At 38.7% G+C, this 15,511-nt stretch overlaps 1 protein-coding gene across 2 annotated transcripts in view; it reads right to left on the minus strand.

The window, feature by feature from the left end:
• The window catches only part of ITIH5 (inter-alpha-trypsin inhibitor heavy chain 5), a 103,477-nt gene that overhangs the window by 40,881 nt on the left and 47,085 nt on the right, over positions 1–15,511 (minus strand). For both annotated transcript variants that reach the window (XM_066384861.1, XM_066384860.1), the window contains 2 exons: positions 1,683–1,852; positions 489–605 (listed from right to left, as the gene is read on the minus strand). In XM_066384861.1, the coding sequence (XP_066240958.1) occupies positions 489–605; positions 1,683–1,852 (287 nt within the window). The remainder of the gene's footprint in view (positions 1–488; positions 606–1,682; positions 1,853–15,511) is intronic.

A 15,511-nucleotide genomic window follows, 5' to 3' on the forward strand; every position in this document is an offset into this window, starting at 1 on the left:
TTAAAATTTTTATGTCCCCATGATGTTCCTTCCAACCCTAGAACTTTAAGATTAATCCTAAGTACTGTGAGAGTATCAGTGCTGAATTATTGATATATAAGTCCTTTGTTCTAAGAATAGGTCAAGGGGGTTGCCAATTAATATATTCCATTGTTCTCTAAAGATATCATTACTAAACAGAATTATTCCATCAACAATGGTGCTGCTGAGTGGCTCTCTCTCTGTAGCCCTATGTCAGCCACATTGTCCACTCTGACAGTCCCCTTTATTTCAAGGTGTTTCTATAGTATGTCCTCCTGCTCTGTGAAAACTACCATGTTGAAATGATAGTCTGTGTCAATGGTTTAACTCAATCAGATGAGGAATGTCCTCTGTAGGCAGCAACAGCTGGATGGTAAAGCAGACATTTGGCATCAATTTAATTTTACCCACATCATTCTTCCAGGCAAAAGTAAGAGAAAAAAATTGGGCATTCGGCACTCACTCACCTGCCGGAGTTTGGTTCCTACCATGGAGGCACTGCTGTCAAGCACAAATACCACATTCTTGGGTAAAGGAGGAAGGTCTTTTGGGGCAAAGTAGTGCACAAAATAGCCATTTAGCACCTAGTGGAGAGAAAATAAAATAAAAATGGTAGGTCTCAGAATAGGTAAAAAAACTAAAATGGACAGTTTCTGGAAGTTCTAAAAAATCAAAGAAAGCATGAAAAGGGATCTTGGGTTAGATTCTGTACTCAGAGCAGAAGTATTCATGGTCGTGATCCTTCCAAGAGAACAAATTGTTAATTTAATCTGCATAAGGGTAAAATCATCCCTTAAAATTTTATGCTGATAAAATTTTATTGACTAATGCAATTTAACTTATTCAGCCTGACCAGGTGGTTGAGCAGTGGATAGAGTGTCAGACTGGGATGTGGAGGACCCAGGTTCGAGACCCCGAGGTCACCAGCTTGAACGTGGACTCATCTGGTTTGAGCAAAAGCTTGCCAGCTTGGACCCAAGGTCGCTGGCTTGAGCAAGGGGTTACTTGGGCTGCTGTAGCCTCCCAGTCAAGGCACATATGAGAAAGCAATCAATGAACAACTGAGGTACTGCAACAAAGAATTGATGCTTCTCATCTCTCTGCTTCCTGTCTGTCTGTCCCTATCTGTCCCTCTCTCTGACTCTCTCTGTCTCTGTCACAAAAAAAATAAAAATTAAAAAAAATTTAACTTATTCAGCCCCTTCTGCCCCTTCCCACTTAAGAATACTACTTCTTTAATTATCTAATTTTTACCAAGCATCTGACAAACTGAGATGTCAAGGAAGTTGCCTACATTCTGGGCGCACATTAATACATTTTAATATTCCCACTTGGTCGTCTCTGGAGCAATAAAGGGAAATGAGCCAGGGACCAGTCTTTCTTAATTAAAATTAAAAAAGAACTAAAATTCTAATGTCACCTAACACACCACAGGGAAATTTATAGATTTCATTTGTTCTCTAGATTACTAAAGCAGGAAATAGATACCCTCAGCCTCCAGTTAGAGAATATCATTAGTCTCCTTGGGCTAACATTTCGGGTTAAAACATATTTCCTAAGAATCAGGAAGTTCTCTCTCCCCTAAGTACTAGAATCCCCAGTTCTGGATCTAACTAAAGTATCAAGCCACTAACATGAAATAGTAACAACAAACCCCTTACCTGGATGTCCCCAATGCTCTGTTCCCTATTGACATCATATCTAATGATGAAATCTCCCAAAATGCCATTCTGGGCAATCTTGGCTTGTTGTATCACACTAGGCATAAAAACAACTTTGGCAAAAGTTTCATTTTGATTGATAACCGTAGAAGGAGGTGGTCCATCATCATCTGCATATAAGATATTAACATAATAACTGAATATATAAATATTTTTCTGGAAAATAGTAAGAACTGTTTTGCAGTGACACAGGGCACTATACTTTATTTCATTGTAGGTTTATTTCCCTAAACTTCCTAGACTTCATACTGATAATATACCACAATGTATGAGATATGTTATCATATCTGGCCTTTTGGCTAAGACCAAGTATAGATATGTTTTATAGTTCACCTTTATGCCTCCTTTTTAATCTTTTCTTATGAGAATTTTTTAAACACACAAATATAGAGAGAATAGTACAATGAACCCCCATGTACCCATCACCTAGCTTTAATAATTATCAACTTTTTACCAATTTTTATATCTGTTTTTATGTATCACATTACAATTTTTTGCTAAAGTACTTTAAAAACAAACCCCAGACATAGTATTTCATCCATAAATACTTTAGTATGAATCTCAAACTATCAGAACCATTTTTCTAACATAACCACAAAACCATTATCACAAGTAACAAAATTAATGCTCAATACTTTATTATGTCCAAATACTCGGTCTGTATTTAAATTTTCCTGATTCTTTAGAAAATGTCTTGGAATGGTTGATTTGTTGGAATCAGGACCAAAACAAAGTCCCCACATCACATTTGGTTTATGTTTCTAAAGACTCTTTTAGTGGGTTTTTTTTTATTGTTTTTTTTTTTTTATTGTTTTTTATTTATTTATTCGTTTTTAGAGAGGACAGAGAGAGGGAGAGAGACAGAGAGAGAGAGAAGGGGGGAGGAGCTGGAAGCATCAACTCCCATATGTGCCTTGACCAGGCAAGCCCAGGGTTTCGAACCGGCGACCTCAGCATTTCCAGGTCGACGTTTTATCCACTGTGCCACCACAGGTCAGGCCGAGACTCTTTTAGTTTTAAACTGTCACTCAACCCTGTCTTTTTTTTACTACTACAAATATGTGTAGTAAAACATTGGTCATTTATCCTACCAATTTTCTCACATTCTGCATTTCATGATTGTTTCCTTATCCTGTTTTTTAACTTGATCTTATATTTCCCTGGTTTCCAACCTTGGCTTGTACTGTAACACTTGAGGGAGCTATAAAAATACTGATTCCCAGGCCAAAAGTTTATTTAATTGGTCTAGGGTACAGCTTGAGCATCAAGATTTTTTTTTTTTTTTTTTGTATTTTTCTGAAGCTGGAAACGGGGAGAGACAGTCAGACAGACTCCCACATGCGCCCGACCAGGATCCACCCGGCACGCCCACCAGGGGTGAAGCTCTGCCCACCAGGGGGCAATGCTCTGCCCCTCCAGGGCGTCGCTCTGCTGCAACCAGAGCCACTCTAGCGCCTGGGGCAGAGGCCAAGGAGCCATCCCCAGCGCCCGGGCCATCTTTGCTCCAATGGAGCCTTGGCTGCGGGAGGGGAAGAGAGAGAGAGGAAGGAGGGGAGGGGGTAGAGAAGCAAATGGGCGCTTCTCCTATGTGCCCTGGCCGGGAATCGAACCCGGGTCCCCCGCACGCCAGGCCGACACTCTACCGCTGAGCCAACCGGCCAGGGCGAGCATCAAGATTTTTAAATTCCCAATATGAGCCTAATGTGCAGGCAACGCTGAGAACCACACTTCAATTCCCTATATTTCTTTGTGTTATGGTACAGAGAGTTGAAGGCTTCGTTGAACTTAGATTCAATGCTATTTGCAAGAATACTTCATAGGTGATTCTGAGTACTTGTTATTTTATCACCTCAGAAGGTACATAATATCTACTTGTCTACTTTCAGTGGTGGTAAAGTTGATGGTGGGTTCCTGTATTGTCAAGCTGATCAGCCATGATGAAGTTCTTGACCAATCTTTACATAACAGTTTTATCAATTGCTAATAATGTTTGTCTAGATCCTCTATTTCATTAGAGGTGTATAAGGGTGGTTTCTATCTTTACTTCCACATGGAGTTCTTCCACAAAGAACACCTTTCCACCACCAGTTATTTGGTTGCCCTACCATACTGTTTGCCCAGAAGTTTATGGCTCTTTAAAAGCAAACAAATAAACAATCAAACAACCAAACAAGCTTTTCCCAAAGCTTTCCCTAGGACAAATCTTAGGATATAAATTAGAATTCCCAAAAGGTAAACAGATAAATGTATTTTATGTGATTTAAGAAAAGTTAATGAGATGACATTAAGCAAAGCCGTCCCAATATTTATTCCTGATATTTATTTCCTGTTAGACACAAAGAAGCAGACTATCTGTAACTTTACAGATCTATACAACACCATGTCTATATACTTAGCAACAGAAATCCAAATTTTTGAGATCAGTTTACACAATAAAAAATATGAAAATAAAATGGACCCCCACATGAAGGCTGCCTTAAGCTGTTTTCCCAAGTTCCACTGGCTTCATCTTGCTGAGCATTTCCTCAGTGGTGGGCAGGAACAGGTGGAGGGAGGACAGCATAGACTTGGGACCTTCAGAGTGCAGCTCTGTCGGAGTCCCTGAAAGCACAGCTGTGGAGCTAAGGAGAGGCATGCAGCTTGCTCAATTCCCTTAATCTGTTTTTCCAAGTCTCACTGACCCTGTCCCGCTGGGTTCAGTTCTGCAAGAGGAAAGCAGCTCCACTGAGAGCTGGGACAATTGGAGTGTGTCTCCCTCAGAGGCTCAGGTCCAGGGCTCAAGCAGGCATGGCTACAGAGCTAAGAGGAGAAGTGCAGTTCGCCCCACTTCTGCAGCTTGTGGGCCAGTGGTACCCCAACTTTCTTTTCTTTTACAGAGACAGAGAGAGTGAGAGAGAGGGACAGATAGGAACAGACACACAGGAAGGGAGAGAAATGAGAAGCATCAATTTTTTGTTGCAGCTCCTTACTTGTTCGTTGATTGCTTTCTCATATGTGCCTTGATCAGGGGGATATAGCAGAGTGAGTGACCCCTTGCTCAAGCCAGAGACTTTGGGCTCAAGCCAGCTACCTTGGGCTTCAAGCCAGTGACCTGTGGGCTCAAGCCAGTGCCCATGGAATCATGTCTCTGTTCCCATGCTAAAGACAAAAACCCTGCACTGAAGCTGGTGAGCCTGCACCCAAATCAGATGAGCCCATACTCAAGTCAGATGAGCCTGTGCTCAAGCTGGAAACTTTGGGGTTTCAAACCTAGGTTTTCAGCATCCCAGGTCAATGCTCTATATACTGTGCCACCACCTGGTCAGGCTCAAGCATCTTCTTTGACCATAATGGCATGAAACTCAAAATTAATCACAAGAAAAACGTGAAAAACAGTCAAACACATAAAGACTAAATAACATACTATTAATCAATGAATGTATTAACAATGAATCAAGAAAGAAATCAAAATCTACCTGAAAATAAATGAAAATGAGAACATAACAATCCAAAATCTATAAGACACAGTGAAAACAGTCCTGAGACGGAAATCTATAGCATTATAAGTATACCTCAAGAAGCAAGAAAAATCTCAAATAAGCCATCTAACCCTGCCTGACCAGGTAGTGGCACAGTGGATAGAGCATGGCCTGGGACACAGAGGACCCAGGTGAGAAACCCTGAGGTTGCCAGCTTGAGTACAGGTTCATCTGACTTGAGCACAGGCTCATCTGGCTTGGGCACTGGTTCACCAGCTTGAGTGCAGGGTTGCTGTCTTCAGCGTGGAAATATAGACATGATCCCATGGTCAGTGGCTTGAGCCCAAAGGTCACTGTCTTGAAGCCTAAGGTGGCTGGCTTGAGCCCAAAATCACTGCCTTGAGCAAGGGGTCATTAGCTTGGCTGGAGCCACCCAGTCAAGGCACATATGAGAATGCAACCAATGAACAACTAAGGAGCTGCAACAAAAAATTGATGCTTCTCATCTCTCTCCCTTCCTATCTGTCTGCCCCTAACTATCCCTTTCTCTGTCTCTCTATCTCTGTTTCTCACAAAAAAAACCCAACTCTAACCCTACACCTAAAAGAACTAGAAAAATAATAATAAACAATCCCAGAACAAGTAGAAGGAAGGAAATAATAAAGATTAGAATAGAAACAAATGACACAGAGACAAAACACAATACAAAAGGTCAAAAAGAACAAGAACTGGTACTTTAAAAAAATAAACAAGATTGACACACCTTTAGCCAGACTCACCAAGAAAAAAAGAGAAAAGACTCAAATAAATAAAATTAGAAATGAAAGAGGATAAGTACCAACTGACACCACAGAAATACAAAGAATTGTAAGAAAATACTATTTAAAAAAAACTATATGCCAATAAGGTAGAAAACCTGAGGAAAATGGATAAATTTCTAGAAACATGCAATCTTTTAAATTTGAATCAGGAAGAATCAGAAAATCTGAATAGACCAATTGCAACTAATAAAATTGAAGCAATAATCAAAAACCTCCCAGCAAACGAAAGTCTAAGACCAGATGGCTTCACAGGTGAATTTTATCAAACATTCAAAGAAGAACTAACATCCATGTTTCTCAAACTACTCCAAAAAATCGAAGAGGAGCAATGACCTCCAAACTCATCATACGAGGCCATCGTTATCTTAATTCTAAAACCAGATAAAGACATTACAAAGAAAGAAAATTATAGGCTAATATCCTTGATGAACATAGATGCTAAAAACTTTAATAAAATATTAGCAAACTAGATCAAGAAATACATTTAAAAAATCATACAACATGATAAACTGAATTTATTCCAGGGGTGGAAGGTTGGTATAATATTTGCAAATCAGTATGTGTGATACATCACATAAACAAAATGAAAGCTAAAAATCACATGACCATATTAATAGATGCAGAAAAGCATTTGATAAAACCCAGCATCCATTTACGATAAAAACTTTCAGCTAGGAGATGACGTCAGAGTAATGGCGGGGTAGGAAGCGATACCGATAAATCTCCCCCAAAACTCAACAAGATCTTCAACCAAAAACAGAAAAATCTATCCTTGGAGCCTCCAGATGTTTCGCAATACACCCGAAGGTATGGTCAAGTGAAAAATTGGACCTGACTTCAAATTATATTATAGGGCCACGACAATCAAAACAGCATGGTATTGGCAGAAAAATAGACACTCAGACCAATGGAACAGAATAGAAAGTCCAGAAATAAAACCACATATATATAGTCAAATAATTTTTGATAAAGGGGCCAACAACACACAATGGAGAAAAGAAAGCCTCTTCAATAAATGGTGCTGGGAAAACTGGAAAGCCACATGCAAAAGAATGAAACTGGACTACAGTCTCTCCCCCTGTTCAAAAATTAACTCAAAATGGATCAAAGATCTAAACATAAGACCTGAAACAATTAAGTACATAGAAGAAGACATAGTTACTCAACTCATGGACCTGGGTTTTAAAGAGCATTTTATGAATTTGACTCCACAGGCAAGAGAAGTGAAGGCAAAAATTAATGAATGGGACTACATCAGACTAAGAAGTTTTTGCTCAGCAAGAGAAACTGATAACAAAATAAACAGAAAGCCAACTAAATGGGAAATGATATTTTCAAACAACTGCTCAGATAAGGGCCTAATATCCAAAATATACAAAGAACTCATAAAACTCAACAACAAACAAACAACCAATCCAATAAAAAAATGGGAAGAGGATATGAACAGACACTTCTCCCAGGAAGAAATACAAATGGCCAACAGATATATGAAAAGATGCTCATCTTCTTTAGCTATTAGAGAAATGCAAATCAAAACGGCAATGAGATACCACCTCACACCTGTTCGATTAGCTATTATCAACAAGACAGGTAATAGCAAATGTTGGAGAGGCTGTGGAGAAAAAGGAACCTTCAAACACTGTTGGTGGGAATGTAAAGTAGTACAACCATTATGGAAGAAAGTATGGTGGTTCCTCAAAAAACTGAAAATAGAACTACCTTATGACCCAGCAATCCCTCTAATGGGTATATACCCCCAAAACTCAGAAACATTGATACGTAAAGACACATGCAGCCCCATGTTTATTGCAGCATTGTTCACAGTGGCCAAGACATGGAAACAACCAAAAAGCCCGTCAATAGATGACTGGATAAAGAAGATGTGGCACATATACACTATGGAATACTACTCAGCCATAAGAAATGATGACATTGGAACATTTACAGCAAAATGGTGGGATCTTGATAACATGATACGAAGCGAAATAAGTAAATCAGAAAAAAACAGGAACTGCATTATTCCATACGTAGGTGGGACATAAAAGTGAAACTAAGAGACATTGATAAGAGTGTGGTGGTTACAGGGGGGAGGGGGGAATGAGAGAGGGAAAGGGGGAGGGGGAGGGGCACAAAGAAAACAAGATAGAAGGTGACAGAGGACAATCTGACTTTGGTGATGGGTATGCAACATAATTGAACGACAAGATAACCTGGACATGTTATCTTTGAATATATGTATCCTGATTTATTGATGTCACCCCATTAAAATAATAAAATTATTAAAACCCCCCAAAAAATAATAAAATAAAATAAAGTGATAAAAAATTTTAAAAAAATGGCTAAATATATAACCAAACCCTGAAGGAAATAGGGAGTAAGAAATGCTCCGCCTTCCTCACTAACCTAAACAGGGCAGCTTTCACTGGGAACTGTGAATATAGAAACTGAGGCAGGTAAAGGAGGTGAATAGATCCAGGCTGCGGCACAAACGGCCGAACCAGGCGGTGGCACGGAGATTCAAGCCGAGGAAAAACTGTTCCTGTGGCAACCCGGGCAATACAAGCTAACACTCGCGCCAAACCCAGACAAAGAAAGACAAGTGGGGCAGCCATTTTCCCCGATCCCCTGGTCAGCGTGCACAGATAGTGGGCGAGAGATTCCTTCCAAAGCCCCGGGAGTGGGCGCCCGTGTTATCCCACAGAGAGGCAGAGTCAGAGGCCTTTGTATGGGCTGAAAGTGCAGTCTCCGGGCCGCCCCAGCGCCCTGGGAAAGCCGTGCATGGGAGGGAGCGAGAACTAATTCCAACAGTGGAACTTTTCCGTGCTGGTGGGGGTTTCACTCAGAGGGAGAGGCGGCTGGCCTAATATCCTGGTCTGCGCGCGCAGATAGTGAGTGAGAGATTCCTCTGAGTGCCACGCCAGTGCACGCCCATGTTATCCCACAGAGGGGCAGAGTCGGGGGCCTTTGTGTGGGCCAAAAGCGGAGTCTCAGGCCGCCCCAGCACCTTGCAAAAGCCACGCATGGGACGGAGAGAGAGCCAATTCCAACGCTGGAACTTTTCAATGCGATTGGGGGTTTCACTCAGAGTGTCGACTGCCAGCCTGATATCCTGGTCTGCGCGATCAGATAGTGAGCGAGAGTTTCCTCCAAGCGCCCCGGAAGTGGGCGCCCGCCCGTGTTACCGGACAGAGTGGCAGAACCAGAGGTCTTTGAGTGGGCGGAAGCCCTGCCTGATTATGCTAGCAGCTCTGACTGACTGAGCCTTACCCAGAGCCCTGTGCTGAGTGGAAATAGAGTGGGGAGTTGCCAGCTCTTTGAGCCTCTTACTATCCAGGCAGAGGCAGCAGCAACCCCATAGCTGGATTATCAGGCTACTAATTGAGGAAGGAAAGACTAGGAGAAAGGCTCCAGGAACACGGACTCTCTCACTGGCGGAGCCTATAAATGCTAATGAGCCTTGACTGCCAACGAGACTAAAGCACAATACATGATATCACCATAGAGACTTATCAACAGCAAACCTCTACCTGAGCGTGCCAAAAAGGCAGAACCCGGGGTACAGAGTCACCAACCAGGAAGAGGGAGAGAAAAGAAAAAGCAAGAAGATAACCTCTCAAAATCAAGAATAATCCGCAGACTTTATAACCTATCCCATTTTATTATATTTGTTCGTTTGTTTCTCTTATTTCATTCTTGATATTTTTTTTTTCCTCCTCCAATTTGGCCGATTAATTCTCTGCTGGTCTTACTCTCTGCTCTCCTTGAACTACACTACCCATAAGTGTTACATCTCCCATTATCTTTTCTTTCCTCTTCCTTTCTCTCTATGAGGGTTGCATTCCAAAACCCTTAACTCTCTCTCTCTATCTCTTCTCTTTTTTCTTTTTTCTTCTTTTAGTGGTTCCCTCTTTTTTTCTCTCTCTCTCTTTCTTTTCTCCCTCTATATTAGTTTCTTCCTTTCTCCTTTACATCTCCTCTTATTCAAACCTCAATAACGAACAAATTATATTATCTGGGATTCAAACTTATGGTTGTGGCATTTTGGGGGGTTTTTACTTCACCTTTTTAACTCACTAGCAGTGCTCCCATCCATGGCTCTCCATTTTATCTAGTTCTTGTTCCACTAAATACAATAGTAATTTTTTAATTTGTCCCCTCATTTTCCTATTTCCCTCTTATTCCTCTTATCATAACTCTTAGTCAACCAACACCTAAAAGCAAATCATTTTATTCTTGACCCAAATTTTTTCCTTATTTGCTTTTTGTGGGTCCATACCCCCTTCTTTTTTCTTTTTTTCTTTTTGCCCCTTTATTACTCTTCCCCAATTTAGGCCCTCCATTACAGGCATTGTTTGTTATAATTCACAGTTCACCACAAGATTTTCTCAAGAAAGAGGGGGGAAGAGAGGAGAGGAAAAAAGGAGGGGGGGAATAATTTCCTTTTTTAATTTTTATTTAATTTTATTTTTCTTTATTTCATTATTAATTTTTTTTAAAAACCAACTCTTCAATTTTTTACTTTAACTTTTTATTCTTTACTAAATCTCATTAATACTATCAACAAAACCACCCTCAGATGCCATTAAGGAAGAGAAAATCAAATATCATAGATACAAAAGAAAGAGAGGTAACACAGCTAGATGAGGAAAAATCTATGGAGAAAAAAATTTAATATATTGGAAACTTTGGAGCTAAATGACAGAGAATTCAAGATAGAAATCCTAAAAATCCTCCGAGATACACAAGAAAACACAGAAAGGCAATTTAGGGCGCTCAGAAAACAACTCAATGAACACAAAGAATATATTTCCAAGGAAATTGAAACTATAAAAACAAATCAAACAGAGATGAAAAACTCAATTCATGAGATGAAATACGAGGTAACAAGTTTAGCTAATAGAACAGGCCAGATAGAAGAGGGGATTAGTGAAATAGAAGACAAGCAACTTGAGGCACAACAGAGAGAAGAAGAAAGAGACTCAAAAATTAAAAAAAATGAGATAGCCCTACAAGAATTATCTGACTCCATAAAAAAGAATAACATAAGAATAATAGGTATATCAGAGGGAGAACAGAGAGAAAATGGAATGGAGAACATACTCAAACATATAATAGATGAGAACTTCCCAAACCTGTGGAAAGAACTAAAGCCTCAAATTCAAGAAGCAGACAGAACTCCAAGTTTTCTGAACCCCAACAAACCTACTCCAAGGCACATCATAATGAAATTGGCACAAACCAACAGCAAAGAAAAAATTCTCAAGGCAGCCAGGGAAAAGAAGAATACAACATATAAAGGATGGCCCATTAGATTATCATCAGATTTCTCAGCAGAAACTCTACAAGCTAGAAGAGAGTGGACCCCAATATTTAAAGTCCTGAAAGAGAGGAACTTTCAGCCACGAATACTATACCCATCAAAACTATCCTTCAAATATGAAGGAGAAATAAAAACATTCACAGATACAGAAAAGATGAGGGAATTTATCATCAGAAAACCCCCACTCCAGGAATTACTAAACGGGTTCTCCAATCAGATACAAAGAACAAAAAAAAACAGAGTCACAAGTAAAAAGCTCCAAGAAGAACACAATAAAACCAAATTTAAACTGTGACAACAACAAAAAGAAAGGGGGGGGAGAAGATGGAGATTAACAGTAGCAAAGGAAGATGGAGTGTAAAAGTACTCACAAAATAGTTCGCTACAATGAACAGGGTAGGAACCCTTTTCATTACTTAAAGGTAAACACCATTGAAAAAACCACCAGAGAAGCACATGAGATAAAAAAGATACAAACAGAGGAAAGATGTATGGAATACAACCAACTAAAAACAAAAGATAGAAAAATGAAAGAGAAGGATCAAACAAGACACAAACTAACAGAAAGCAATATATAAAATGGCAATAGGGAACTCACAAGTGTCAATAATTACACTAAATGGAAACGGATTAAACTCACCAATAAAAAGGCACAGAGTAGCAGAATGGATTAAAAAAGAAAATCCAACTGTATGCTGCCTACAGGAAACTCATCTAAGTAACAAGGATAAAAACAAATTCAAAGTGAAAAGCTGGAAAACAATACTCCAAGCAAATAACATCCAAAAAAAAGCAGGCGTAGCAATACTCATCTGATAATGCTGACTACAAGACAGCAAAAGTACTCAGAGACAAAAATGGCCATTTCATAATGGCTAAGGGGACACTGAACCAAGAAGACATAACAATTCTTAATATATATGCACCAAACCAAGGAGCACCAAAATATATAAGACAGCTACTTATTGACCTTAAAACAAAAACTGACAAAAATACAATCATACTTGGAGACCTCAATACACCGCTGACGGCTCTAGATCGGCCATCCAAACAGAGAATCAACAAAGACATAGTAGCCTTCAACAAAACACTAGAGCACCTGGATATGATAGACATCTACAGGACATTTCATCCCAAAGTGACTGAGTATACATTTTTCTCCAGTGTACATGGATCATTCTCAAGCATTGACCATATGTTGGGCCACAAAAACAACATCAGCAAATTCAGAAAAATCGAAGTTGTACCAAGCATATTTTCTGATCATAAAGCCTTGAAACTAGAATTCAACTACAAAAAAGAGGGAAAAAATCCCACAAAAATGTGGAAACTAAACAACATACTTTTAAAAAATGAATGGGTCAAAGAAGAAATAAGTGCAGAGATCAAAAGATATATATATAGACAAATGAAAATGACAATACAACATATCGGAATCTATGGGATGCAGCAAAAGCAGTGATAAAAGGGAAGTTCATATCACTTCAGGCATATATGAACAAACAAGAGAGAGCCCAAGTGAACCACTTATCTTCACACCTTAAGGAACTAGAAAAAGAAGCACAAAGACAACCCAAAACCAGCTGAAGAAAGGAGATAATAAAAATCAGAGCAGAAATAAATGAAATAGAGAACAGAAAAACTATAGAAAAAAATTAATAGAACAAGGAGCTGGTTCTTTGAAAAGATCAACAAAATTGACAAACCCTTGGCAAGACTTACCAAGGAAAAAAGAGAAAGAACTCATATAAACAAAATCCAAAATGAAAGAGGAGAAATCACCATGGACACCATAGATATACAAAGAATTATTGTAGAATACTATGAAAAACTTTATGCCACTAAATTCAACAACCTAGAAGAAATGGATAAAATCCTAGAACAATACAACCTTCCTAGACTGAGTCAAGAAGAAGCAGAAAGCCTAAACAGACCTATTAGTAGAGAAGAAATAGAAAAAAACCATTAAAAACCTCCCCAAAAATAAAAGTCCAGGCCTTGACGGCTATACCAGCAAATTTTATCAAACATTCAGAGAAGACTTGGTTCCTATTCTACTCAAAGTCTTCCAAAAAATTGAAGAAGAAGCAATACTTCCAAACACATTTTATGAGGCCAACATAACCCTCATACCAAAACCAGCAAGGATGGCACTAAAAAAGAAAACTACAAACCAATATCTCTAATGAATACAGATGCTAATATACTAAACAAAATACTAGCAAATCGAATACAACAACATATAAAAAAATAATACATCATGATCAAGTGGGATTCATCCCAGAATCTCAAGGATGGTTCAACATATGTAAAATGGTTAACGTAATACACACCATATCAACAAAACAAAGAACAAAAACCACATGATCTTATCAATAGACGCAGAAAAGGCTTTCGATAAAATACAACACAATTTTATGTTTAAGACTCTCAACAAAATGGGTATAGAAGGAAAATATCTTAACATGATAAAGGCCATATATGATAAACCATCAGCTAACATCATATTAAATGGCACTAAACTGAAGGCTTTTCCCCTTAAATCAGGAACAAGACAGGGTTGTCCACTCTCTCCACTCTTATTTAATGTGGTACTAGAGGTTCTAGCCACAGCAATCAGACAAGACAAAGAAATAAAAGGCATCCATATCGGAAAAGAAGAAGTAAAGGTATCACTTTTTGCAGATGATATGATCCTATACATCGAAAACCCCAAAGAATCCACAAAAAGACTACTGAAACAATAAGCCAATACAGTAAGGTCGCAGGATACAAAATTAACATACAGAAGTCAATAGCCTTTCTATATGCCAACAATGAAACAATTGAGAATGAACTCAAAAGAATAATCCCCGTCACGATTGCAACAGCAAAAAAATAAAATACTTAGGAATAAACATAACAAAGAATGTAAAGGACTTATATAATGAAAATTATAAACCATTGTTAAGGGAAATCGAAAAAGATATAATGAGATGGAAGAATATACCTTGTGCTTGGTTAGGAAGAATAAATATAATCAAGATGGCCATATTACCCAAAGCAATATACAAATTTAATGCAATTCCAATCAAAATTCCAATGACATTTTTTAAAGAAATAGAGCAAAAAATTATCAGATTTATATGGAACTATAAAAAACCCCGAATAGCCAAAGCAATCCTAAAGAAAAAGAATGAAGCTGGGGGCATTACAATACCTGACTTCAAACCCTATTATAGGCCACGACAATCAAAACAGCATGGTATTGGCAGAAAAATAGACACTCAGACCAATGGAACAGAATAGAAAGTCCAGAAATAAAACCACATATATATAGTCAAATAATTTTTGATAAAGGGGCCAACAACACACAATGGAGAAAAGAAAGCCTCTTCAATAAATGGTGCTGGGAAAACTGGAAAGCCACATACAAAAGAATGAAACTGGACTACAGTCTCTCCCCCTGTACAAAAATTAACTCAAAATGGATCAAAGATCTAAACATAAGACCTGAAACAATTAAGTACATAGAAGAAGACATAGGTACTTAACTCATGGACCTGGGTTTTAAAGAGCATTTTATTAATTTGACTCCACAGGCAAGAGAAGTGAAGGCAAAAATTAATGAATGGGACTACATCAGACTAAGAAGTTTTTGCTCAGAAAGAGAAACTGATAACAAAATAAACAGAAAGCCAACTAAATGGGAAATGATATTTTCAAACAACAGCTCAGATAAGGGCCTAATATCCAAAATATACAAAGAACTCATAAAACTCAACAACAAACAAACAAACAATCCAATAAAAAAATGGGAAGAGGACATGAACAGACACTTCTCCCAGGAAGAAATACAAATGGCCAACAGATATATGAAAAGATGCTCATCTTCTTTAGCTATTAGAGAAATGCAAATCAAGACTACATTGAGATACCACCTCACACCTGTTCGATTAGCTATTATTAACAAGACAGGTAATAGCAAATGTTGGAGAGGCTGCGGAGAAAAAGGAACCCTCATACACTGTTGGTGGGAATGTAAAGTAGTATAACCATTATGGAAGAAAGTATGGTGGTGCCTCAAAAAACTGAAAATAGAATTACCTTATGACCCAGCAATCCCTCTACTGGGTATATACCCCCAAAACTCAGAAACATTGATACGTAAAGACACATGCAGCCCCATGT

This window comes from Saccopteryx leptura, chromosome 5, assembly GCF_036850995.1.
Source record: "Saccopteryx leptura isolate mSacLep1 chromosome 5, mSacLep1_pri_phased_curated, whole genome shotgun sequence".
Classification (NCBI taxonomy): domain Eukaryota; kingdom Metazoa; phylum Chordata; class Mammalia; order Chiroptera; family Emballonuridae; genus Saccopteryx; species Saccopteryx leptura.